The sequence below is a fragment of the Hyperolius riggenbachi genome, chromosome 1, assembly GCF_040937935.1.
Source record: "Hyperolius riggenbachi isolate aHypRig1 chromosome 1, aHypRig1.pri, whole genome shotgun sequence".
NCBI lineage: Eukaryota > Metazoa > Chordata > Amphibia > Anura > Hyperoliidae > Hyperolius > Hyperolius riggenbachi.
Window position 1 is genome coordinate 20,939,121 of NC_090646.1, and position 24,004 is coordinate 20,963,124.

The 24,004-nt window shown below is 47.4% G+C and overlaps 1 protein-coding gene across 1 annotated transcript in view; it reads right to left on the reverse strand.

Moving 5' to 3' along the window:
- The window catches only part of LOC137518571 (uncharacterized), a 39,586-nt gene extending 21,569 nt beyond the window's left edge, over positions 1 to 18,017 (reverse strand). The window contains exons 1-7 of the mRNA XM_068237029.1: positions 17,941 to 18,017; positions 14,069 to 14,392; positions 10,434 to 10,496; positions 6,380 to 6,463; positions 5,022 to 5,123; positions 3,219 to 3,446; positions 2,407 to 2,502 (exon numbers count right to left, since the gene is read on the reverse strand). Coding sequence (XP_068093130.1) covers positions 2,407 to 2,502; positions 3,219 to 3,446; positions 5,022 to 5,123; positions 6,380 to 6,463; positions 10,434 to 10,496; positions 14,069 to 14,276 — 781 coding nt within the window. The 5' untranslated portion in view covers positions 14,277 to 14,392; positions 17,941 to 18,017. The remainder of the gene's footprint in view (positions 1 to 2,406; positions 2,503 to 3,218; positions 3,447 to 5,021; positions 5,124 to 6,379; positions 6,464 to 10,433; positions 10,497 to 14,068; positions 14,393 to 17,940) is intronic.
- Between the last annotated feature and the right edge of the window lie 5,987 nt (positions 18,018 to 24,004).

Sequence of the window (24,004 nt, forward strand, 5' to 3'; positions counted from 1 at the left end):
AAAATCTGCAAAATTCAGATGGAAGGAGTTTCTGCCTGAGAACAGGTAATAAGCAGATATGAGAGATGGCCTGAACTGTTCACTGGCAGAGAGTTCCTGGTGAACTTGGGCTGTTCGCCATTCGCATTTAACGCAATTTTTTGTTCGTTAAAAATTCCCGTTCGCATTTTCTACATTAAAGTCACTGTCTGACGACTTAATAGCAAAGCCCCCGTACATGCTAGAAACACCAAATTTGCAGGGTATGAAGACAGTGGGAACTAGAGGAAAACATTTACTTTTCAAAAATACCCTTTTGTTTTTGAAAAAAATCAATTTTAAAGTTCTTGGGCCGAGTGTGGGAAATGTTTTAATGGCCGCCGACTTTAACGGTTAACTGCAAAGCACAAGAACATGCTGGAAACACTAAATTTGAAAGGTATGTCAGGAAGGACAATAAAATGATTTTTTTTTTTCAAAAAGACTTTATAGTTTTTTAAACAAATGATTTTTAAATTACTTGGGCTGACTGTGGAAAATGTTTTAATGGCCGCCGACTTTAGCGGTTAATAGCAAAATCCCCTGAACATGCTAGAAACACCAAATTGGCACAATATGTTAAAGCTAATGGGAACTGGGTTTTTTTTTTTTAAAAAGTCAGATACTCACCTAAGGAGAGGGAGGCTCTGGGTCCCATAGAGCACTCCCTCTCCTCTCCCGATGCCCGCTGCTGTCCTGGCTTCCCCGTAGCGGTATTCAACCATTTCGGTCAAATACCGCTGTCTCCCGGCCGAAGGGAGGCTTCGGAAATGCTTCGGGAGCCCGAGTGCTCTCGAAGACGGGCCGCTCTACACTGCGCGCGTGCGCGCGCCCTCTATGATGTGTTCGCGTGTGTGCCGCCTGTCTTTGGGAGGACTCGGCTCCCGAAGACTTCCGAAGTCCCCTCGGCGGGGGATGTGAACGGGGGAGACAGCGCAGCACCGGGCCCACCGGGAGAGGAGAGGGAAGGCTCATTAGGACCGAGCCTTTCCTCTCCTTAGGTGAGTATCTGCCTTTTTTTTGTAAGAACCCGGGTTACATTAGCTTTAAGAAGGACAGTGGGAACAAGAGGAAAAATAATTAAAAAGACCTTATCGTTTTTTAGAAAATCGATATTAAAGTTAGAGGAAAGAGTAGCAAAGTAAATGCGGTAAAATGACAGATAATGTTTTAACATGTACAGTATATAAATGTATTTATTTTTTAATATATGTTCAGAGTGTGGGAAATATCAAAAAAAGGAGCAGCAGGAAAAAAAAAGGTTGGGCAGCATGAATACTTGCAGCCTCCTGGCATAAATCTGCTGCATGCAGCACTCAGTAACTGTGTGCAATGAGCATGCGGGCTGGTATGGCCCGTGGGACCCACAGCAGCATGATATCAACTATAAGGTCATTTTGAAAAAAAATCTGCTAAAGTCGGCATCCGATCGCCTGCCCACCGGCGTAACAATAGGGGATGCGACCCCTGTCCCGGGGCCCCCCTAGGGCCTGCTCAGGGACTTTTTGGGGGGCAGGAGGGATCGCAACATAAGAGGCGAGTGTGGACGGAGATCGGTAGGGAGGAGGGACATTCCCCCCCTCCCTCACCTCGGGCTCTCCTCTGAGCGCTCCCCCTTCCACAATCAATAGGGGCAGCGGGCGGGCGGCGGCAGACTGGACACATACCTCCTTTGCGCCGGAGGTCTCCCATCTCTAAGAGCTTCATGTTACTTCCTGTTTACACAGATTTGCAAAATCGCCAGTGCTTAAAAAAAAATCTGCAAACACTGATAGTGCAAATGAGCACTTGAAGGGATGGTCCAGGGTAATTCAAAATCAAAAATCTACTTACCACAGGCTTCCTCCAGCCTCTTTCAGCGATCCTGTTCCCTTGCCGCAGCTCCGGTGGTTCCGTTCCTCTCCGGTGCGGCTTATGGAGTCACACTAACGTCATCCGGACTGTACTGCGCAGGCGCAGAACTACTGTGTCTGTGCAGTACAGTCCAGATGAAGTCAGTGCGTAAGCGCAGTGGGCATCTTGCGCCGGAGGGGACCCCGGGCCTCCGGCGTGGAGTGTAGCTGCGGTGAGGGCACGGGACGGCTGGCAGGGGCTGGAGGAAGCCCCGGCTAAGTAGATTTTTTTTTTACACGTCTTTGGATGTGTCCTTTAACGAGAGATAAATTGTGAGCCATATATGCTCATATTGAACACTAGAGGCCCTCACAGGTGCCAGCCATCCAGAATATACCCAAACCAAGCTGCATGTTTCTTGCAGGAAATGTAAAATCAGATACTTCAATATACCAATTTTAGTTTGTTTGTTTTTATCTGTGGAATTTTGAACTATTTCAAATTATATGGCAGTAACAATTCTATAAATATAATTCACGTTTAGCAACAACTTACATGCCAATATGTACTGTAGTATGGTGACAATGACAAGGACTCCAAAGCCGATAGCTGCCAATGTGAAGCAGAGCGGACTATTCCTTATCTTACCCTCTGTGGGGAAAAACAGCAAAAAAAAATCAATGCGATTCTTTACTGTAGGTCTAACAACAATCTGTAATCTATGGTGCCAATGATAGGCCCTGGTATGTCCGACGGGTACTTTGGCTAGATATAACTGATAATGCATAACATCATTTGAGTTTGAGAAAATAATAACTCCTATATAAACAAGACCAAATTAGCATTTTAGCTAATTAAAAGACTACTATCATGAATAAAAATGTTAAATAAACACATACAAATAAGAAGTACTTTTCTTCCAGGGTAAAATGAGCCATATATTACTTTTCTCCTATGTTGCTGTCATTTACAGTAGGTAGACAATATGTAACATATCTGACATATTTTGGACTAGCCCATCTCCAAATGGGGGATCCTTGTTTTTTTCTTTACTTACAAAATCAGTTCCTGAATGGTAGTTAGTTAATGAATGGTATTCACTTACTGAATAGTGGCTCTGTCCAACATACTAAGAATCCCCACCGAGGAGATGGACTATTCCAAAATCTGTCAGATCTCTCAGATTTCTACTTCCTACTGCAAGCGACAGCAACATAGGAGATAAGTCATTTAACACTGCATTTTACTCTGGGAGAAATTTACTTCTTATTTGTGTTTACATTTATTTAATTTTTTTACAATTTCTAATGATAATAGTCCTTTAAAGCGTACCAGAGGCGGCATTTAAAAAAAGATTTGATACTTACCTGGGGCTTCCTCTATGCCCATAAACATGTCGGAGTCCCTCACCGTCCTCCTGCGGTCTTCCGTTCTTCCGCGCTCAGCCCCGGTATCAGGCTCAGCCGTGTCAGTCGTGGCCTTCTGCGCATGTGTAGCAGGTCTGCATATGTGCAGGAGGCCATGACTGACGCGACTGTTCCTGCTACCGGGTCTGATCAATGATGTTCCACAACTTAATTCCGATAATACGATATCTGTAATTTGTAATAATATTTTACTAACACCTAAACTAAAGCCGAACCATGGGCCCTCCCTCTATGGATGCCAGATCCTAACCATCCCCTCAACCAATGTCTAACCCTAACCAACCCCATGCCCTGAAATTCCTAACCCAGCTGACCCCCCGACCAATGTCTAACCCTAACCAACCCCATGCCCTGAAATTCCTAACCCAGCTGACCCCCCGACCAATGTCTAACCCTAACCAACCCCCTGGCCCGAAATTCCCTACCCAGCTGACCCCCCGATCAATGTCTAACCCTAACCGACCCCTGCCCCGAAATTCCTAACCCAGCTGACCTCCCGACCAATGTCTAACCCTAACCAACCCCCTGCCCCCAAATTTCTAACCCAGCTGACCCCCAACCAATGTCTAACCCTAACTGACCCCCTGCCCTGAAATTCCTAACCCAGCTGACCCCCCGACCAATGTCTAACCCTAACCAACCCCCTGGCCCGAAATTCCTAACCCAGCTGACCCACCGATCAATGTCTAACCCTAACCGACCCCTGCCCCGAAATTCCTAACCCAGCTGACCTCCCGACCAATGTCTAACCCTAACCAACCCCCTGCCCCGAAATTCCAAATCCTGCTGACCCCCAACCAATGTCTAACCCTAACCGACCCCCTGCCCCGAAATTCCTAACCCAGCTGACCCCCCAACTAATGTCTAACCCTAACCAATCCCTTGCCTCAAAATGCCGACCCCCCTATCTGATGCCTTACCCTAACTCAGAGGTGCCCACACTTTTTCGCCTTGTGAGCTACTTTTAAAAATTAGCAAGTCAAAATGATCTACCTATGTACAATTTTAGGAGCACACTTGTATATACAGAATGGAAAATGTAGCACGGTCGGAATCTACTATGAAGTCCTTTGTGATCTATCCATTGGGCACTAACTGATCCTCTGCCGTAAAGTACCTACCGCCTTCTGCTGCAATCCTCATTGATTTGCTGCTAATATCCGCTGAAGCAGCCTTCAGAGGTGCCCATGTTAATAGCTGGGATTAACGGCTATAAGTGGAAATTTGCCTACGGAGGTGCCGCAAGTACCGTGGCGCCTCTATTGCGCCCAAATGACCGGATTCAGTACTGGTTAAGGGCACTGCCTTTGACAGGGGAGACCAGGGTTTGAATCCTGGCTAGGGTCAGTACCTATTCAGTAAGGAGTCCTTGGACAAGACTCCCTAACACTACTGGGTGGCATTTTGAGTGTGTCCGGGTGGCTGCAGCTCATGAGCCCAACGGGAGAAAAGCGCTATACAAATGTTAGGATTATTATTACTAACAGCAATTTCCCCTTTCAACTTTCCAACTAAACTGTTCCTAAAAGTGGAGAAGTTTCATCCCGCGGTGTAAGATTGCAGGTGAAAACAGGTGACAAAAGCTATCTGTAGCTGACAACAACACACAGTAAATATGCCTTTTGACAATTACCTTTTTTGTAGCTGGGAAAGGCCAAAGATGTATGGAAAAGTAATGTATTCAACAATGAAAAACAAAGCGAAGACTGAGGTGTAAAATAAGTTATTGTTACAGTTTCTTACCACACATTGCCCACAGGAAAATGCTGATAGCCTGGCAGGCCAGGGACAATGGATTACTGATGGAGAGGATGCTGCTGAGCACTTCCTGGATCAGCTGATGACCTAAAACCACAGAATAGGGACTCAGCTCAGAGCTCAGGGCAGGTTCAGGAGAGCCTCAAGAACTATTGAGAAAACAATACACTTACTAAAATTAAGATTGCTTTGTTGAGACAGTTTTGGCCAAAATGCATAATAGGAGGTGAGGAATGTAGGATAGATGATGAGTGTGATACAAGATTGTGATAGTGGTGATAATCAGATGTATCGGTATTGTAAGTTGTTTGAGGCTCTATTCACACCTGTGTTTTCATTTTAGCCGGCGTTTTGCAGGAGTGATTTTTCCGCGATTTCACACGGTAAAATCACTGAACAGTGCAGCGATTTTGGCGCGATCGCATTTTGCGCTTCTATAGCACTGAAACGCAATCGCCTGGAAATCGCCTGAAAATGGTGCAGGCTATGCATTTGCGTTTGGCGTTTTTGCCCGTTTTTGGACGATTTGCAGCGATAAGCGAAAATCGCCCAAGTAAGAACGGGCCCATAGGGTTTCATTACGCTAGCGCTTTTAAAAAGCACTAGCGTTTTAGCGGCAAAACACTCTAGCGTGAATGGGGCCTAAATTGTAACAGAAAAGTATATATCTTATCTTACGAATATAATAAATGGGAAAGTTTGGATGTTGTTACTCGATCACACAAAAACAGCTGAACGGATTTGAATGCAATTTGGCACACACATAGTACATTACCTGGAATAATATATAGGATACTTTTTATTCCCATAACCAAAAAGGGGTGGAGACAAATACACATTTCACTGGGAAATGTAAACTGCAGCCATTCTTACACTGGTAATGGTAGAGTTCTCAAACTTTGCACAGTTGGTCGCTGGGTGACTGGGATTAATATTCAGAAAGGTGGGAGGAGCCTACAAACGCCAATCATAATTCACCTATTGATTTTCAAGGGGAATATTTACATTGTTGACATTCTTGCACTGTTAATGGCACAAGCCTCAAACCTGGTACAGTTGATCATTGGGTGACTAGGGTTCAATTTCAGAAAGGGGGTGGAGCCACAAACAGCCAATTAGATTTGTTTCATTTCAATGCAAATTATTGATGCCAAAGACCGCAAAGCTCACAAACTTGGTCATTGAGTAATTGGGTACTTGTGTGTTAAGTTAGACAAAGTGGGCGGAGCTAACACCAGCCAAATACATACACCAGGCCATCAGCTAGTTATTAATAAATCACCATCATTAAGTAAGAACCTGCCAATATTTCCATAGTAAGAAAAGGGGGTTGGGGTACTCACATTTCACCAATGATAGCAAAGTCAGGATCACATTCACTGCGGGGGCCAGCGAGAAGCAGACAGCCGGGAATCCAGTACTGCAAGCTACAGGGAAGGACATAATGGTCGTTAATCAGGGAACTACAACTATACAGGTAATTGTGTGACACATTGCTCCCTTCCCAGAAACAACCAAGGAAGTAACTCAGGGCAAAGTGTTAGGGCCCTTTCCCACTGCTAGCATTTTGTGGTCCAATGCCAAATGCTAGGTCCATAAATACTGATGGAATCTGCGGCGAATGTTTCCAGTAGTGCGATGCATTTGCAAAGTGTTTTTCCTGATCGCAAACACTGTACATGCTGTATATGTTCAATGCCTTTGAGCTCCTATACCTAACTATAGAAGTGCAGAGAAATTGCATAACAATCGCACCGCTATGCGATTTTCCCATAATCCGGACATGCAAAACGTTTTCTCGACTTTTTTTTCCCTGCAGGAAATCGCAGTCACACTACAATCAAACCATACACCCCACAAATCACAGCCCGATCGCATGTGTCGAAATAGAATAAAATGTAATCACAGCGTAATTGTGATTGTAATCACGTTTCTTAGTGGAGAAGGGCCCTTAGCACGTGGTGCTCCTATATGTGTCAAATAAAATGAAGATGCTCCTATGTTTGTTGTTTATATCTTGTAACTGCTTTTTTTATATTGTCCGCATGCTTGTGGACAGCTTGCAAGACCGCAACCTGCAAGTGGTCTGCAAAAATGCTTACATTATAAAGAAACGCTTTAAAGTCAATGTGCATCATAAAAACAAAATCAGCCAGATACTTACCTAAGGAGGCTCTATAGGTCCCAGAGCCTTCCCTCTCCTCTCCCGGCGCCCTCGTTCGGCAGCAGCTCCTCCGTTTGCATTCCCCGCTGCGGGGAGCTGCAGAAGTCTTCAGGAGCCGAGTCCTCCCGAAAACAGGCGGCTCCATACTGCACATGTAAGAGTGAGTGAGGGCGCTAGCACGTGTGCAGTATGGAGGAGCCCGTCTTCGGGAATACTCGGGCTCCCAAAGCTTCAAAGCCTCCCTTCAGCAGCAGAGAGAGCAGTATTTGACCAAATTGGTTGAATACTGCTATGGGGGAGCAAGTGCTAGAACGGGGGCCGAGAGAGGGACGGGAAGGCTTTGTAGGACCCAGAACCTTTCCTCTCCTTAGGTAAGTATCTGGCTGATTTTTCTTTATTTTTTAACAATTCCTTTTGACTTTGCATTGCAGGGAAATTAAACACCTGTGAGGTTAACCTTCTATTTGTATTAAGGAAAAAAAACACAAAAAATTAAATCAGTACACTGTCATAGGGACGCACTATGGGATTTCCATTATATGATCGCAGATATTTGGGACATTTTCGCACCTGGATTAGATTGTATGGATTTCTATGTATGCTTATATATATGTATGCCTGTGAGGAAGCGGCCTTTAGCCATGAAACATGTCAGGGAGCTTTTGAATTCTGCTTATGGAGCTACATGTTACTCTTCATGTTGCATGAAACCAAAACAAATTAGCAAAATAACATGGACTCAAATATGATCTTGTAAATATGATGCTATTTTGAATATTAAAATGTACCAGAGATCAAAGAATCGAAAGAATTGATACTTACCTGGGGCTTCCTTCAGCCCCATAAGCAAGTATGAATCCCTCAGCCCTGGTAACTGGCTCAGTCGGGTCCAGTCTGGGTTTTCTGCGCATGTATGTCCCTCAGCCCTGGTAACTGGCTCAGTCAGGTCCAGTCTGGGTTTTCTGCGCATGTATGTCCCTCAGCCCTGGTAACTGGCTCAGTCGGGTCCAGTCTGGGTTTTCTGCGCATGTATGTCCCTCAGCCCTGGTAACTGGCTCAGTCGGGTCCAGTCTGGGTTTTCTGCGCATGTATGTCCCTCAGCCCTGGTAACTGGCTCAGTCGGGTCCAGTCTGGGTTTTCTGCGCATGTATGTCCCTCAGCCCTGGTAACTGGCTCAGTCGGGTCCAGTCTGGGTTTTCTGCGCATGTATGTCCCTCAGCCCTGGTAACTGGCTCAGTCGGGTCCAGTCTGGGTTTTACGCAAATGCACAGAAGACCACGACTAATTCGACTGAGCCCATTACCAGGGCTGATCGCGGCTGAACGGCAGACCGCGGGAGGACGGCGTCGGACTCATATGTGCTTATGGAGCTGGAGGAAGCCCCGGGTAAGTATTGATTCTTTAGATTCTTTGATCTCTGGTTTACTTTAAGTGACTTCTGCTTTCTCCATAACCCCCAAATTCTTGAATCTTGGTTTGACAAACTCACTTAATGTCAGGGACCGTGGCATGACTACAATTCATGGGGCCACCCAGGAAAACTTTGAAGCTCCCTTTCCCCCGCAATACTCACACCCCTTCCCTTGCCTCCACTTGGTGACCTTCACGGCCTTGGGACTCATCTCCTCATCTCACAAGAGTCATAAAACAAGTGTGCCCATCGTAATCTTCACACCCATAACAAGTGTAGCCACAAATACACCTGATCTGAAGTATAGTCCCCTGTATTGGAGGAAGGGAAGATTAGTATGGGCCCCTTTCACAGCTCTGGGCCCCCCTGTGGTTGCACGTGCTACTACACTCTAGTTACTCCCTTGGCATGGAGATTTCACCAATTACCAATAATATAAATATTGATTAAATATTATTCTTCATTCTTAACTGCACTCGTGCCAAGCTGTAATCCTTCAGGGCCCATTCACACTCGGGCGATTAGCGGGTCGTTTACCACTAATCGCCGAATCGCCACCAATTACTTGTGCTTTTTACAGCGCTAGTGCAATGTTAACTATATGGCAGTGATCTCACTCGATTCGTGATTAGTGCTGGAAGCAAAACGCGCTACATGCATAATTGTTTTGTGTTTTTTGAGAGATTGCGATAGCAATGTATTTCAATTGCGAATCGAGAGCAGTCAAAAAAGTGAAAATGACCAGTGGTTTTTCCACGTTAATCGCATAAAAATTGATGTAACAAAACGCTAGCACCAATCACTAGCGTTTTGCGTTTGTAAGTGTGAATGGGCCCCCCCTTACGCAGTTCCTCCTCTGTGGACTCCAGCACCAGCTGCTCAACTGGCCTGGGGGTCTTTCCATCCAACTAGTGACTAAGGCCTCGATTCATCGAACATTACCTCATTCGGTAATGCTGGAAACAGCCGAGATAAGGGAGCATTTAGGAAAAATCAATTCATCAAGGCTGTTACCACATGAATAGCTGAAATTACAGAGCAGTGAGGTAATTTACCGACTTGTGCGGTAATTACCTCAACACATGTCAGTAAATGTCAGTTCATCAAGTTCGATCTTTACCGGCTGCACTGTGGTGGTGAAAACCAGCTTCGAATGCCTCCTGTTTGGATATCCCAGTGGTTTACAAGAGCAGAGAGCCCATAGAAACAGCCCCTGTCTCCTGCAAGTCCCATTGATCGGACCAGCAGGCTTCTCCGGCGGGTCTAGCTTTTCTACCCCCAGGCAGTGAACAGAGAGATGATGGAACCAAAGACGCTTCCCCTGCCACCCTTTGGCAGTTTAACCTCTTAGGTTCCTGTTTGAAGATGCGGAGGAGCTAGTGGGGAAATCACCTAAGCAGGGCATGTGTAATGTCTCCTGGAAGTTCTTCTAAGCTGTGGCAACTAAATAAAATATTAAGAAAAACTAATGGACAGATTCAAATTGAGCCGAGGCAGTATAACAAACAGTATAACAAGCATGTACATCTAAAAGGGATGTCGGGATGCCCCTTACAATTGTAATGCTGTCTCTGCATGGATGCTCTGCTGTTACTCTGTGAATGGGCCTCAGTAAATTACCGAACGTCTACCAGACCTGTGAAAATATTGATGAATTAACAAAAAAAGTAAAAAATACCAAATGCTGTATTTTAATGATTTTTTTTTTTTTTTATCGAACAGCCTTTGATGAATCGAGGCCTAAGTGAGTAGACAGTTGTTCATACTGTATAACAATGCAGACATTGTAATTATAGTATATTGTATGACTTTACCAGCGCACCTGTTAGATTTTGCACACGTTCTGGTGTCGGCATTGTAGTAAATGGTGCCTCCGATTTAAAGCCTGGAAAAAAAAAAAGCAAACCAATGATGTGGACACGAGCAAAATTTGAACAAGACTATGAAGATTGATACACAGAGAGGGCCAGAGCTTACATAGGGGAAAATGCCCCCCCCCCCGCCTCCCCCAATGTAAATAGGGGTCGCCTGGGGCCTCTGCAGGCAAGGCCCCATAGGCCATGGCCTAGGGCACCAGGAACGCAAGGGGTGGGTTGTGGGCAGCAGGGAGGCAGTAGCAGTTAGCCTGCTGAACATTCATCCTGCTACAAAGAGTTTGCTACCAAGAGCCGGATCTGGCACTCGGGGGATGAAGGGACAACAGACGGGCAAAAGAGCTTAGAATCTAATACCTGCCATCACTTCATTAACTGTCCTTAGAGGAGCCTACAGCCGTGTTGGGGTGTATAATAGGATTCTGTAGGTCTGAGGGCAGCTAGTAATAGCGGGCCTTGGGTGGTAGAAGGTACAAATCCGACCTGCTGACTCTATGATTGTCCGTCTTGGCGTTAAAGAGACTCTGAAGCGAGAATAAATCTCGCTTCAGAGCTCATAGTTAGCAGGGGCATGTGTGCCCCTGCTAAACCGCAGCTATCGCGCGGCTAAACGGGGGTCCCCATCACCCCCAAACCCACCCCCGCAAACCTTGGTCGTCTTCTTGGTCACAGATTTTCTCCTCCTGTAGGCAGGGCTAACGGCCGCAGCCCTGCCTCCAGTTGCGTCTATCAGTGGCACATCGCCGCCTCTCCCCCGCCCCTCTCAGTGAAGGAAGACTGAGGGGTGGGGGAGAGGCGGAGATACACGCTGACAGACGCGCGTGGGGCAGGGCTGCGGCCGTTAACCCTGCGACAATGCGGAAGCGCTCCCCGGCTGTACGGAGGAGATTTGGGGGATCAGGGACCCCAGTTAAGCCACGCGATAGCTGCGTTTTAGCAGGGGCACACGTGCCCCTGCTATCTATGAGGTCTGAAGCGAGATTTATTCTCGCTTCAGACTCTCTTTAAGTGCTGGGGGAGTGGTTTGCAGGGAATTGCGCATCTCTGCTTGAGTGACTGAGCTCCACTCATCAGTCTACCAGTGGCGATCGCCGTTAGGAGACTGTTAGACGACGAAACTGCCATCTATTTACATTGTACAGCGATGCGGTCTATGGCAGCGCTGTACTGGGGACAGCCGTGTCACTTGGCTGTCCCCTGGGGAGGCTCACAGAGCGATCAGATCTCATAGGCTGATACCTATGAGAGACGATTGCTGTCATTCGCTGGCAGGAGGAGGGAGGGAGTGGGGGAAAAACAAATAATTAAAAAAAAGAACAAAAAAAAGAACAAATAAATTACTAAAAAAAAAAAAACACTGCCTGCAGCAGCAATCAGAGGCCACCAACAGAAAGCTCTGATGGTGGGCAGAAAAGGTAGTGGTGGGGGGATTCATGTGTGTACTTAGTTGTATGGCCCTGCAGCAGAAAGTTAAAGTTTCAGAGCACTTAATTGTAAGAAATAGCCTGGTCACTGGGGTGGGGGAGAATGTGGTCCTGAAGTGGTTAAAGTGGGGAACAAAATAGTAAAATATTGGTATTAAATACCAAAACTTTACTGCAGCTAACCCTAAGTGTATCCTCACAATGATCCCTCCCACTCCAGATGCCTAAACTTAGTTTTATCATTCAAAACACACTGGTCCTTTCTATCATCATTATTTTTCCTTCATTTTAACATTTAAAAATTAGAAATATTTTTTTTAACCATTTTAGCCTAATGGACGTGACTGTCATATCAATTCAGCTACTGCTGGGCTGCTGCGCGCGCCCGCACGCTCCCGTGCCGCACCCCATTAGCCCGGAAATCAATGAATGGGAACCTAGTTCCCATTTATTGATCTAAGTCCCCGGCAGAAAGACTGACGGCTTCTCATCAGAAGCTGCAGTCTTTCTGAGAAAAAAAAAGTTTCCCCTCCTCCCTAGAGCGTTCACTGCCTGGACTAAAAAAAAAAAATGTTTGATTGTGGCCATCTTGTGTCCAAATAGTAAAACTACTTCCACATACATTTTTTTATTAGATAAACACATATTATTACATTTAAAATTAACTGTTTACCTCCCACAATAAAAATTACCCAAATCAAAAAATGTTATGCAAAAAAAAAATTACAATTAAAAAAAAAAAAACATAAATAGTTACCTAAGGGTCTGAACTTTTTTCATATGCATGTGAAGAGGGTGTATTACTAATATTTTTTTTAAATTATAAGCTTGTAAATAGTGATGGATGCAAAATTGAAAAAATGCACCTTTATTTCCAAATCAAATTTTGGCGCCATACATTGTGATAGGGACATAATTTGGTGTAATAACCTGGACAAATGGGCAAATAAAATACATGAGTTTTAATTATAGTAGCATGTATTATTTTAAAGCTATAATGGCCGAAAACTGAGAAATAATTAATTTTTTTTTTATTTTTTTCTTAATATTTCTGTTAAAATGCATTTAGAAAAAAACAAATTCTTAGTAAAATTTACCACCCAAAGAAAGCCTAATTGGTGGCGGAAAAAACAAGATATAGATCAATTCATTGTGATAGTTAGTGATAAAGTTATTGGCGACTGAATGGGAGGTGAAAATTGCTCGGCTGCATAAGGCGAAAAACGACTGAGGGCAGAAATGGTTAAAGGATGGGAATAACATTTATAGTCAAATAAACACATTTTTCAGTAGAAAGTGACAAATGAGGGACAGAAGGATTTGGTTTCCAAAGAGGGTCCCTTAAAAAAAAGGACAGTTGGGAGCTATGAATTACTATCCCACATCCTGCAGCCTTGTCACATGATCAGACTATCACATGACCTTGGCAGCCAGAGAGCTCTAGAGAGCTCTATTCACTGTGTTGCTTTGATTGGTTGCTAGCTGAATCTTCGATTCCAGGGCTATCTGTAGGAAAATAGAGGCCAGATGTTGATTAATGAACCTGCCTGAGAACCCTTCAGTCTACTATAGGAAAATAGCAGAGAGGTTAAACCTTGTTATAGTAGCTCCATACCTCCCTACTTTTTGAGATAAGAAAGAGAGACACTTTTAGACATGCCCCCTGCCACACCCCTAACCACGCCCCCACCACACCCCTCTTTATGCATATCACCAAGTATTCAGAACAAAAATAATGTAGTTTTATCATTCAAAACACACTGGTCCTTTCTATCATCGTTCATTTTTCTTCATTTTAACATTCAAAATAAGGTATTGATAGGAATAAAGTTTAGAGTCAGTTAATCACACAGTTCTGTGGAAAAACACATATATTTACACAGATCTGTACATCAGTCCTGAAAGAGGGACAAATGGGGAAGAAAGAGGGACAGAGGGACAGGGCTCCTAAATCTAGCAGCGCCAAAATTGGGAGCTATGAGTAATTCTGATATAGTAAACCTCTGGCTATAGTAAACTCAGTCCCCAAGTCCCAACCATGTGCCTGTATGAATATACAATGTATGACCACTCCTGATATAGTAAACTTAATCTGATATAGGAAACTACTTGGCCAGGCCCCTTGGAGTTTACTATAAAGGGATTCTACTGCATCTTACCTGGATCACCATGGATGGTGACGTTGACAGTTATCTCCTGTTGCTTTGTCTTGTCACCCTCCATGTAGCGTGTGGTGATGGTGTAGAGGTTACTGTCCTTCGGTGAGACATTCTTTAGCACAAATGAGCAGTTTTCCTTGTGAAAATCAAGCCGACCTATGAAATTAACACGGGGCTGCAGACGGCCATCTTCATACCACCCAATCATGACTTTTCCACCATGGAGTTCATATTTCACATCCTCTGTGTGTTGGCAATACTGTGTGCCAGGCAAATCAATGGAGGAACCATTAACACCGGACCGGTAACTCTGTGGGCCACCAGCTGATGGACAGAAGAATCAAATGAAGAACATCAGAAGTGTCATGTTTGGGTGGGAACACTTTTCTTTAAAAAGAAGACTATAGGAAAACTATGATGCAATCTTGCAGTACAAAAACTTCATTCAACTTTATTGACACATACGCAAAAATACAAAAATGGACTGTAGAAACTTTTTTTCATAAAAATCCGTGAGAACAATTTTCATGCGCAAGTTAGCGCAACAATAAAGTGTATCCAAGAAGGACATTTTTCATGAGACTGATAATGACAGTAATCTGGCTTGACCTAGTAAGTTTAATTGTATTTTTTGCCCTACCTTTCGAAAGGGTTAATACCTAATCATATATCAAATGGTTGGGTGGGAGACTACATTGACTGACATTACAATTCAAACTTTTTGCATAGCGTTTTTAGTAAAGAGGGCATTTTGGTACTTTTTAGCCCCTTACACACTCTTAGGAGTTCTGCTTCACCATGAGTTTGCTGGGCAATCTGTAATTCGAACGTGAAATTCCAGAAAGAAATGTCTGCAGGGCGATTCAAGCCACAATGGGGCCCTGAAACAAAACTAGGCCCTCTTCCAAGCAGCAAATTCAGCCACCAGGGCTGAAGCCCCCCAAAGCTGGCTGCTGTAAACCCGCCCCACCCTCCCTAAAATCTCTCCCCCTCTCAACTACACTATGCTCCCTGAGGCCTCTGCTCTGTTTTTTAATCAACATGGCTACTCACCTGTTCCAGGCATACATTTGAAATCAGCGCTGGTAGACTTGGGCGCAGGATACAGCCGGTATATAGCTGATCCTGCTTCTGCACAAGTCCTGGCGGTGGTAATTACTATTCCCCCTCCAGGCCGCCATGGATAGTGGGGGAATGATGTAATTCAGCTTCCAGTGATTGCTGGAGGCCGAATTATTGTGTTTTTTAAGCAACCTCGGCTCCGTCTACTGATGGAGCCAAAGTTACTCACTGAGCGCCGCTATAGACTGATTCCCATTAAAGTCTATGGTGGCGCTGGCTACGCCCAAATCTAGCAGCGTCGAAAAGCACTGCTCCATGTTCCAGCATGCTGCTCCAGTCTGTGCGCATCTCATCTTCATCCTTGCAGGGGAGTATTGCCATGCAGCGGGTCATGGAGAAGAGGCAGCCAGTAGGGATGAGGATGGGGAGCACGGATGGTCCGGGATGGAGCAGTGCGCTGGGATAGGTGAGTTACTACGCTGTCAAAACTTTGCAGGGGTGACGGGGAGCACAAGGGGGAGACCGGGGGGGGGGGGAGGTGTTCTGGGGCATTCGCTCCCTTTGCCTCTATGGTAGTGACGGCTCTAAAGGCCTGTCACCCCTAAACACCCCAGCAGCCAGGTAATAACAAAACACATGTAAAAGCTTTACCTGGTGGGCATGTGGCAAACACCAGATTCACCAGCTTCTACATGACTGAATGCCAGGCAATCTGGGCCACACCTCTTTCCTTAAGGCTTCGTATATGGTAGGGTGAGTGCCAGTTTTGGTCACACCTATTTCTGTAAGGCTCTGTAGGGTGTATTTAGTAAGCTGCATTATGCAGAATTATGTGCGGAAAGTGGTGGCAGGCGGCAGTTTGGAACACGTTTTATAAGTCTTTGTGTATGGTAGGGTCAGTGGCAGTTTTGTACACACCTCCTTCCATAAGACTCTGTGCCCTGAACCCTGTCTGCACTAACAAGGGGTTAATGGAAGACAGTGAAGTACATCCAGCTAGCTTAACATTTTACAGAGCAGGTTGTTGGGTCTCTGTAAAATTTAAAGCGATAGGCTGGCTATACACCAGCGGTTCTGGATGTAAGCCTGGCTTACAGGGGCATAAAGAGATCATTTGCATGTTCATTAGTTATGCATTATGGGTAACCACAGATGTTCACTTAAAGTGGATCCGAGATAAACTTTTACTCATTGCATAATTGTGTTCCTTACATATAGTTTATAGGGCATTCCTCAAACCAAATACTTTTTTTTGTTTTAATACTCATACTAATACCCATACTAATCCCCTATAAACTAAACAAGCCTCGCCCACAACTCAAAGTGCCTTGGCACTCCATGTAGCAAGGGCTTATGGTTATGGGACCTCAGTCTGGACAGGAGGAGGAGGAGGTTACTAGCTAGAGATTTCAGAGGCAGAGGGAAGGAGGGAGCAGGAGAGGGGAGTGAGCTGAGGGCTGGAGATGCAGTTGCAGCTTGCCTGTGTGTAATGTGACAAACAGAGCATGGCTGCCCTCATTGTATCACAGGAATAAATAATCATAAACTGTTGAAGCTGTTTGCAGCTAGATTTGCTGTGTAAACTATCTAAACTTTAGATAATATATATAGACAAGTTGCTTGTTATAGTAAGTTTTTAATCTTGGATCCACTTTAAAGCTGAATTATCACAAGGACCTTCTGTTTTAAGAAGGCAAATCACACTATGGGCCTGATTCACAAAGCAGTGCTAACAGTTAGCACGCTGGTGAAAAGCTCTTTATCACGCCTAAACTCAGTTTAGGCATGATAAGTTTAGGCATGATAAGTTTAGGCGTGATAAGTTTAGGTGTGATAAGTTTAGGTGTGATAAGTTTAGGCATGATAAGTTTAGGTGTGATAAGTTTAGGCATGATAAGTTTAACCCTCCTGGCGGTTTGTCAAAATCCGCCAGGGGGCAGCAAATACGTTTTTTTTTATTTTCTTTTTCTTCATGTAGCGAGACGAGGTCTCGCTACATGATAGCCGCTGCTCAGCGGCATCCCCCCAGCCCCTCTGATCGCCGCCGGCGATCGGAGATCAAGAGATCCCGTTCAAAGAACGGGATCTCCTGGAGGGCTTCCCCCGTCGCCATGGCGACGGGGCGGGATGACATCACCGACGTCATCGACGTCGTGACGTCAAAGGGGACTCCGATCCACCCCACAGCGCTGCCTGGCACTGATTGGCCAGGCAGCGCACGGGGTCTGGGGGGGGGGGGGGGCGGCTGCGGCCGGCGACGCATATAGCGGCGGATCGGCGGGTAGCAGCGGCGATCGGGCACTGCACGGGCTTACCGCCAGGGAGGTTAAGCACCAACTGGGTTAGCACTGCAGTGCACAGATGATCGAAAGTTTTGCGCTAGCAAAGTCTGGTGCACTTCGCATAGAGTTTAATGGTGCTGCTTTGCGTGCGGGACTTTGCAAGCGATCTAAACTTATCTAAACTTATCATGCCTAAACTTATCACACCTAAACTGGCGTTTCACCAGCGTGGTGCAATGGTTATCACGCCTAAAGTCTCTAACTGGGTTAGCACCGCTTTGGGAATCGAGCCCTAAGCATTGCTTTTTAGTAGGAGTGCTTTTCGGTCTCTTTTAGTCCCCTATATTTTCCTAGTGGTTTGGGTCTCCCCGAGCTGCTTGGTTACTCCATCCGGCAAAGAAACAGTGCCCTGCATTGTGTGCAGTCAATATACAGAGTGGATGGGAGAGAAGCTCTCCAAAGTGAAAGTGGAACCAGCTGTGAAAAGGGCTGTACACCACCGAGTGGGGAAACAATAGAGAGGCTTACCAGTAGGGTTGCCACCCAGCCGGTATCTGGCCGGCCTGACCGTAAATTTCACTTTAAAGCCGGCGCCGGAATAAAAGTTTCACCGTCACATTATCTGCCGGAAAATTAGCCCCAGGCTCCCTGCTGCCGAGTAACCTGGAGACAGATCTCCCTCCTCTCTTCTTGGATTGGCTGGCCAGGCACTGCCAGCCAATCATCAGTGAGGATTCTCGGAGAAGGAGGAGCCGAGCAGACAGAGCCAGCCTTCCCTGAGCAGCGTGCGTCCTGGGTATTGTACTCTTATGCTGGGTACACACGATGAGATTTCCCGTTCGATTTGCGGATCGATTCGATTATTTCAAACATGTTCGATTGGATTTCGATCGTTTTTTCCGTCGATTTTGCATACCTATCATGAAAAAAACGATCGAAATCCAATCGAACATGTTTGAAATAATCGAATCGATCCGCAAATCGAACGGGAAATCTCATCGTGTGTACCCAGCATTAGCATGTCTGCAGCAGCTGCTCAGCTTAGCCACAGGCTCACAGTCTGTGTGGAGGGAGAGAAACAGACATAGGTACGGAGACACGTGTCTTCAGCAGTCAGAGCCAGCACATGATTACTGTGCTTCTGTGTGAGCTGAAATGTGCAGGAGAGGACAGGTCTGCTAGACTGCTACCGGCAGGGGCGTAGCAATAGGGGGTGCAGCGGTAGCGACCGCATCGGGGCCCTTGGGCCAGAGGGGCCCCGAAGGGCCCTCCCTCAACTACAGTATTAGTTCTCTATTGGTCCTGTGCTCATAATAATCACTTCTATATATACATTGAATAGTGGTAAACATTAACAAGCTCTTCCCCATCCCCTTCTTGCACCTCTGACACTGTAGTTGCCATTGGCAGGTTTTGGTGCGCCGTATCAATTGTTATGTATAGAGTGCCTGGGGGGCCCCATTGTAAAACTCGCATCGGGGCCCACAGCTCCTTAGCTACGCCACTGGCTACCGGTATCATTTCTGTGGTGTGTGCAGTACGATGAGCCAGCCCAGCCCCCCATGCAGCAGCCAGCAGTGATAAGAGGGGAGAGAGGTCCAGCAGACCACTGGTCACTCACAGCTGAAGTGCTGTGTTACAGCAAGGAAGCAGGTACCAGAGTCAGAGGGACACAGTTTCACACACACACAGCGTCTCTCTCTCTCTTCACCCTTCTCTCTCTCTCTTCACCCCTCTCTCTCTCTCTTCACCCCTCTCTTCATCCCTCTCTCTTCACCCCTCTCTCTCTCTTCACCCCTCTCTCTCTCACTTCAGCCCCCTCTCTCACTTCAGCCCCCTCTCTCACTTCAGCCCCCTCTCTCACTTCACCCCCCTCTCTCTCTTCACCCCTCTCTCTCTCTCTCTCTCTCTCTCTCTCACTTCACCCCTCTCTCTCTCTCTCTCTCTCTCTTTTCAGCCCCCTCTCTCACTTCACCCCCCCCCCCTTCTCTCTCTCTTCACCCCCCTCTCTCACTTCACCCCCCCCCTCTCTCTCTTCACCCCCCCCCCCTCTCTCTCTCTCTCTTTCTCCCCCCCTCTCTCTCTTTCTCCCCCTCTCTCTTTTGCCCCCTCACTCTTTTGCCCCCCTCTCTCTCTCCTTACCCTGTTCCCCCAACCCTCTATCAGCCCCTATCCTCCCTTCCAGACTCTTAAAGGACTTACGAGCCCAAATAGCAAAAAAAAAGATAAGTACCTTAGTCGCTTTTAAATGCACGGAGGACGCCATCCGCGCCCTCCGTGCAGTTCCGCCGGGTCCCCGCAGTGTGATCGCCCCCCGTGCTGCTCCCGACCCCACAGATGGGGTCGGGCTCCCCTTCCTCTCCTAAGATGGCCGCCGGCGCTGGCCACGGCTGCGCAGTCTGCACACACGTTAGTGCGGCTGCGCAGCTCTAGGGCTCTCCCCCCCCCCCCCCCCCGATCCACGCACAGTAGCCTGGATCGAAGGGGGAGACCCTAGAGCTGCGCAGCCGCACTAACGTGTGTGCGGACTGCGCAGCCGCGGCCAGCGCCGGCGGCCATCTTAGGAGAGGAAGGGGAGCCCGACCCCATCTGGGGGTCGGGAGCGGCACGGGGGGCGATCACACTGCGGGGACCCGGCGGAACTGCGCGGATGGCGTCCTCCGTGCATTTAAAAGCGACTAAGGTACTTATCTTTTTTTTGCTATTTGGGCTGGTAAGTCCTTTAAGGTGGCCATACTTCAGGCGACTTGGCGGCCAATTGACCATCCGATTCGATTATTATAATCAAATTGGATGAAAATCGGTGCCACAAAGTGCATACACGACCGACAAAGCAACCAATTTGGGGGCTAAAATAGATTGTATCATCGATCGCACATGCGGCAAGATGTCAGGCCGAAATTGCTTGGTCAGGTGTGCAGCGGTGTTTCAGAATGAATGACGAAACCCCCGCTACTGTCGGCGTAATGTAGTGTGTGCATTTATACATTACCTGTCCTGTAGCAGCCTTCCGCGCGGTGTCCATCCATCTCTCCGGGTTCTAACAGCCACATACACGCTGGCGGTGCATAGGCGGAGGCTGCTACAGGACAGGTAATGTATAAATGCACACACGGGGGAAGGGGTGTCTCACATTTATACATTGGAGGGCGGAGCGGACACGGCAGGCTCAGCTGACTCCCTGAAGATTTCATGCTGAAATCGGACAGGGAATCGGCCTGCAGCATATGGGCAGCTACAACTAGAGACAAATTTATCTCTAATCAGATTCGATTAAAGATACATTTGTCTCTGTCGAATCTGCTCATAATCTGCTGATCTATAGCTACCTTTAAAGTGCCCATTAATGATACAATTCTGTGGCTGATCATTTCTGTGGTAATCAGGCAGAAATGATCAGTCATACCCATTAATGGCCAAATTCCTGCTAGAGAATTTGTTGGAATCCATACGAAAATAGATCGATTCTGATAATCTCATCGACTTGGCTACAAATTATTCGGTCATTGATGGGGCAGGACCAGTTGCATCTGATCGATTACTGCAGTGATTGGAAATGATCTATCGGTCGTGGAATTGTATAATTAATAGTCACCTGTAAAGTGTACCTGTAGGAAAAAAGTGCCCCTAGGGGGAACTTGCCTTGAGAGGGAAAAGCCTCTGGATATTAAAGAGGCTTCCCCCATCCTCCGCACTAGAGGGGATCCAGCACTGTGACCCCCCCCCCCCCCCCCCAAGATCTCCTTGTTGGAATGTGTACTAGTTGCTTCCCGCTCAGGTTCTGGCAGCAATAGCCAACCCTGATTGGGTCCAATCTGCTTTGCAGGTGCCTCGTGCCTGCGCAGTAGAGCAGACCTGATCGAGCACGGCTATTTTCGCTAGAGCCCAAGTGGAAAGCTGCTACTGCGCGCAGCAGCAACAGGGTCCCAACACTGTATCAGGCTGGCTGAGGAGGATGGAGGAAGCCTCATTTAGGATTCAGCGGCTTCCCCTTCCCGAGGTAAGTACCAACCAGGGGCAATTTTTAACCTTCCCGGTGTTCTTTAAATTACTGGTATTTAACATTTGTATTTATTTTTGTAATTTTTCTTGTGCTATTTTTGAAAAAGGGCAGTAACTAACTCCTCCCACTTTTAGGCCACACCCCCAGGCCACACCCCAAAGCCGGTATTTTCACAGTCAAAAGGTGGCAACCCTACTCACCAGAGGGTTATCAAGGCCACCAGAACCCATCAGTAGTGCTGCTCGGATACCCCTTTTCAAAATCCAAATAGAATTCGGATCCGGCGGATACACATAAATCTGGATCCGAATCGGATATCCGAATACAAACTTTTTGGTATCCAAATACAGTCGGATATCCGAACCCAATATCCTGGATATCCGGATAGAAAAACGGAAGTGGCCTTTAAATTGCCTCCGCAATCTCTCTCTCTCTCTCTGTCTCTCTCTCTTTCTCTCTCTCCCCATCTCTCCCTCCCCCCCCCCCCTCTGTCTCTCTCCCCCCCCCCTCTCTCTGTCTCCCCCCCCCCCTCTGTCTCTCTCTCTCTCTCCCTGCCCCCCCCCCCTCTGTCTCTCTCCCGCTCTCTTCCTCTCTCTGTCTCTCTCTCCCTCTCCCCCCCTCTCTCTGTGTCTCTCCTCTCTCTCTTCCTCCCCCCTCTCTCTTTCTCTCTACCTCTCTCTCTCTCCCCCACCTCTCTCTGTCTCTCTCTCCTCCTCTCACTGTCTCTCTACCTCTCTCTCCCCCCCCCCCTCTCTCTGTCTCTCCCACTTTCTCTGTCTCTCTCCCTCTCTCTTTTTCCCTGTCTCTCTCTCTCTCTCTCTCTCCCTCCCTCCCTCCCCCCCCCCCTCCCTCTGTCTCTCTCCCTCTATCTCTCCCTCTCCCCCTCTCTTTCTCTCTCTCCCCCCCCCCCTCCCCTGTCTCTATCCCTCTCTCTCCCTCTCTCTATTTCTCTCTCTCTCTCTCTCTCTCTCTCTCTCTCTCTCTCCCTGTCTCTCCCCCCCCCCCCCCTTCCTCTCCCTGTCTCTCTCTCTCTCTCTCGGACTCTATGCCTCCAAACTGAATTTTGACCTGAAAACCTTCTGCTCGGATATCAGAACTAAGTATCCGACCGGATATCCGGATTTCAGATAGATATCCGAGTTAAAGGGACACTTAAGTGTTAAGTCTGTGGAAAAAAATGAGTTTTACTCACCTGAGGCTTCCAGCAGCCCCCTGCAGCTGTCCGGTGCCCACGCAGACTCCATCAGATGCTCCTGGCCCCGCCGGCAGCCACTTCCGGTTTCGGCGACAGTACCCGACAGGCCGGGAATGCGAGTGATTATTCGCGTTCCCGGCAACAATAGTGCCCTCTATGCTGCTATATGATATATACTCTATGCTATAGCAGAATAGAGGGCACTATTGTGGCCGGGTACGCAAATAATCACTCGCGTTACCGGGCCTGTCGGCTCCTGTCGCCGAAACCGGAAGTGGCTGCCGTCGGGGCCAGGAGCATCTGATGGAGTCTGTGTGGGCACCGGACAGCTGCAGGGGGCTGCTGGAAGCCTCAGGTGAGTAAAACTCATTTTTTTCCACAGACTTAAAGGGAAGGTTCAGGGAGGGTGGGTTAAAAATAAAAATCAAATTCCACTTACCTGGGGCTTCCTCCAGCCCGTGGCAGGCAGGAGGTGCCCTCGCCGCCGCTCCGCAGGCTCCCGGTGGTCTCCGGTGGCACGCCCAACCTGGCCAGGCCGGCTGCCAGGTCGGGCTCTTCTGCGCTCCAAGGCCCGGAACTTCTGCGTCCCACGCCGGCGCTCTGACGTCATCGGACGTCCTCCGGGCTCTACTGCGCATGCGCAGAACTACTGCGCATGCGCAGTAGAGCACGGAGGACGTCCGAGCGCCACCGGAGACCACCGGGAGCCTGCGGAGCGGCGGCGAGGGCACCTCCTGCCTGCCACGGGCTGGAGGAAGCCCCAGGTAAGTGGAATTTGATTTTTATTTTTAACCCACCCTCCCTGAACCGTCCCTTTAAGTGTCCCTTTAACTCGGATAATGCTATGTGGATTTTAACAGATATCCGGAATCCGAATCCGGGTTCGGATAGCTGAAAAAGGTCGGATTTTCTGGGTAGTTAAGATACCCGAATATTGGATGAGCACCACTGCCCATCAGATGTTTATATAGCACCAACATCTTACGCAGCGCTGTACAGTGTATATTGTTTTGTCACTAACTGTCCCTCAGAGGAGCTCACAATCTAGTCCCTACCATAGCCCTATGTCTATGTATGTATCGTGTAGTGCATGTATCATAGTCTAGGGCTTATTTAGGGGGAAGCTAATGAACTTATCTGCATGTTTTTTGGGCTGTGGGAGGAAACCGGACTGCCCAGAGGAAACCCACACAGACACAGGGAGAACATACAAACTCCAAGCAGATGTTAACTTGTCTGGGATCTGAACTAGGGACCAAGCGCTGTAAGGTGAGAGCACTAATCACTACACCACCGCGCTGCCCATACGTCAGCTACATTCTTCTTCCAGACCCGGTCCCCAGCCTTCTGAGCAGATCAGGCTGTAGCAGCACTGACTGTGACTGACCTCTCCA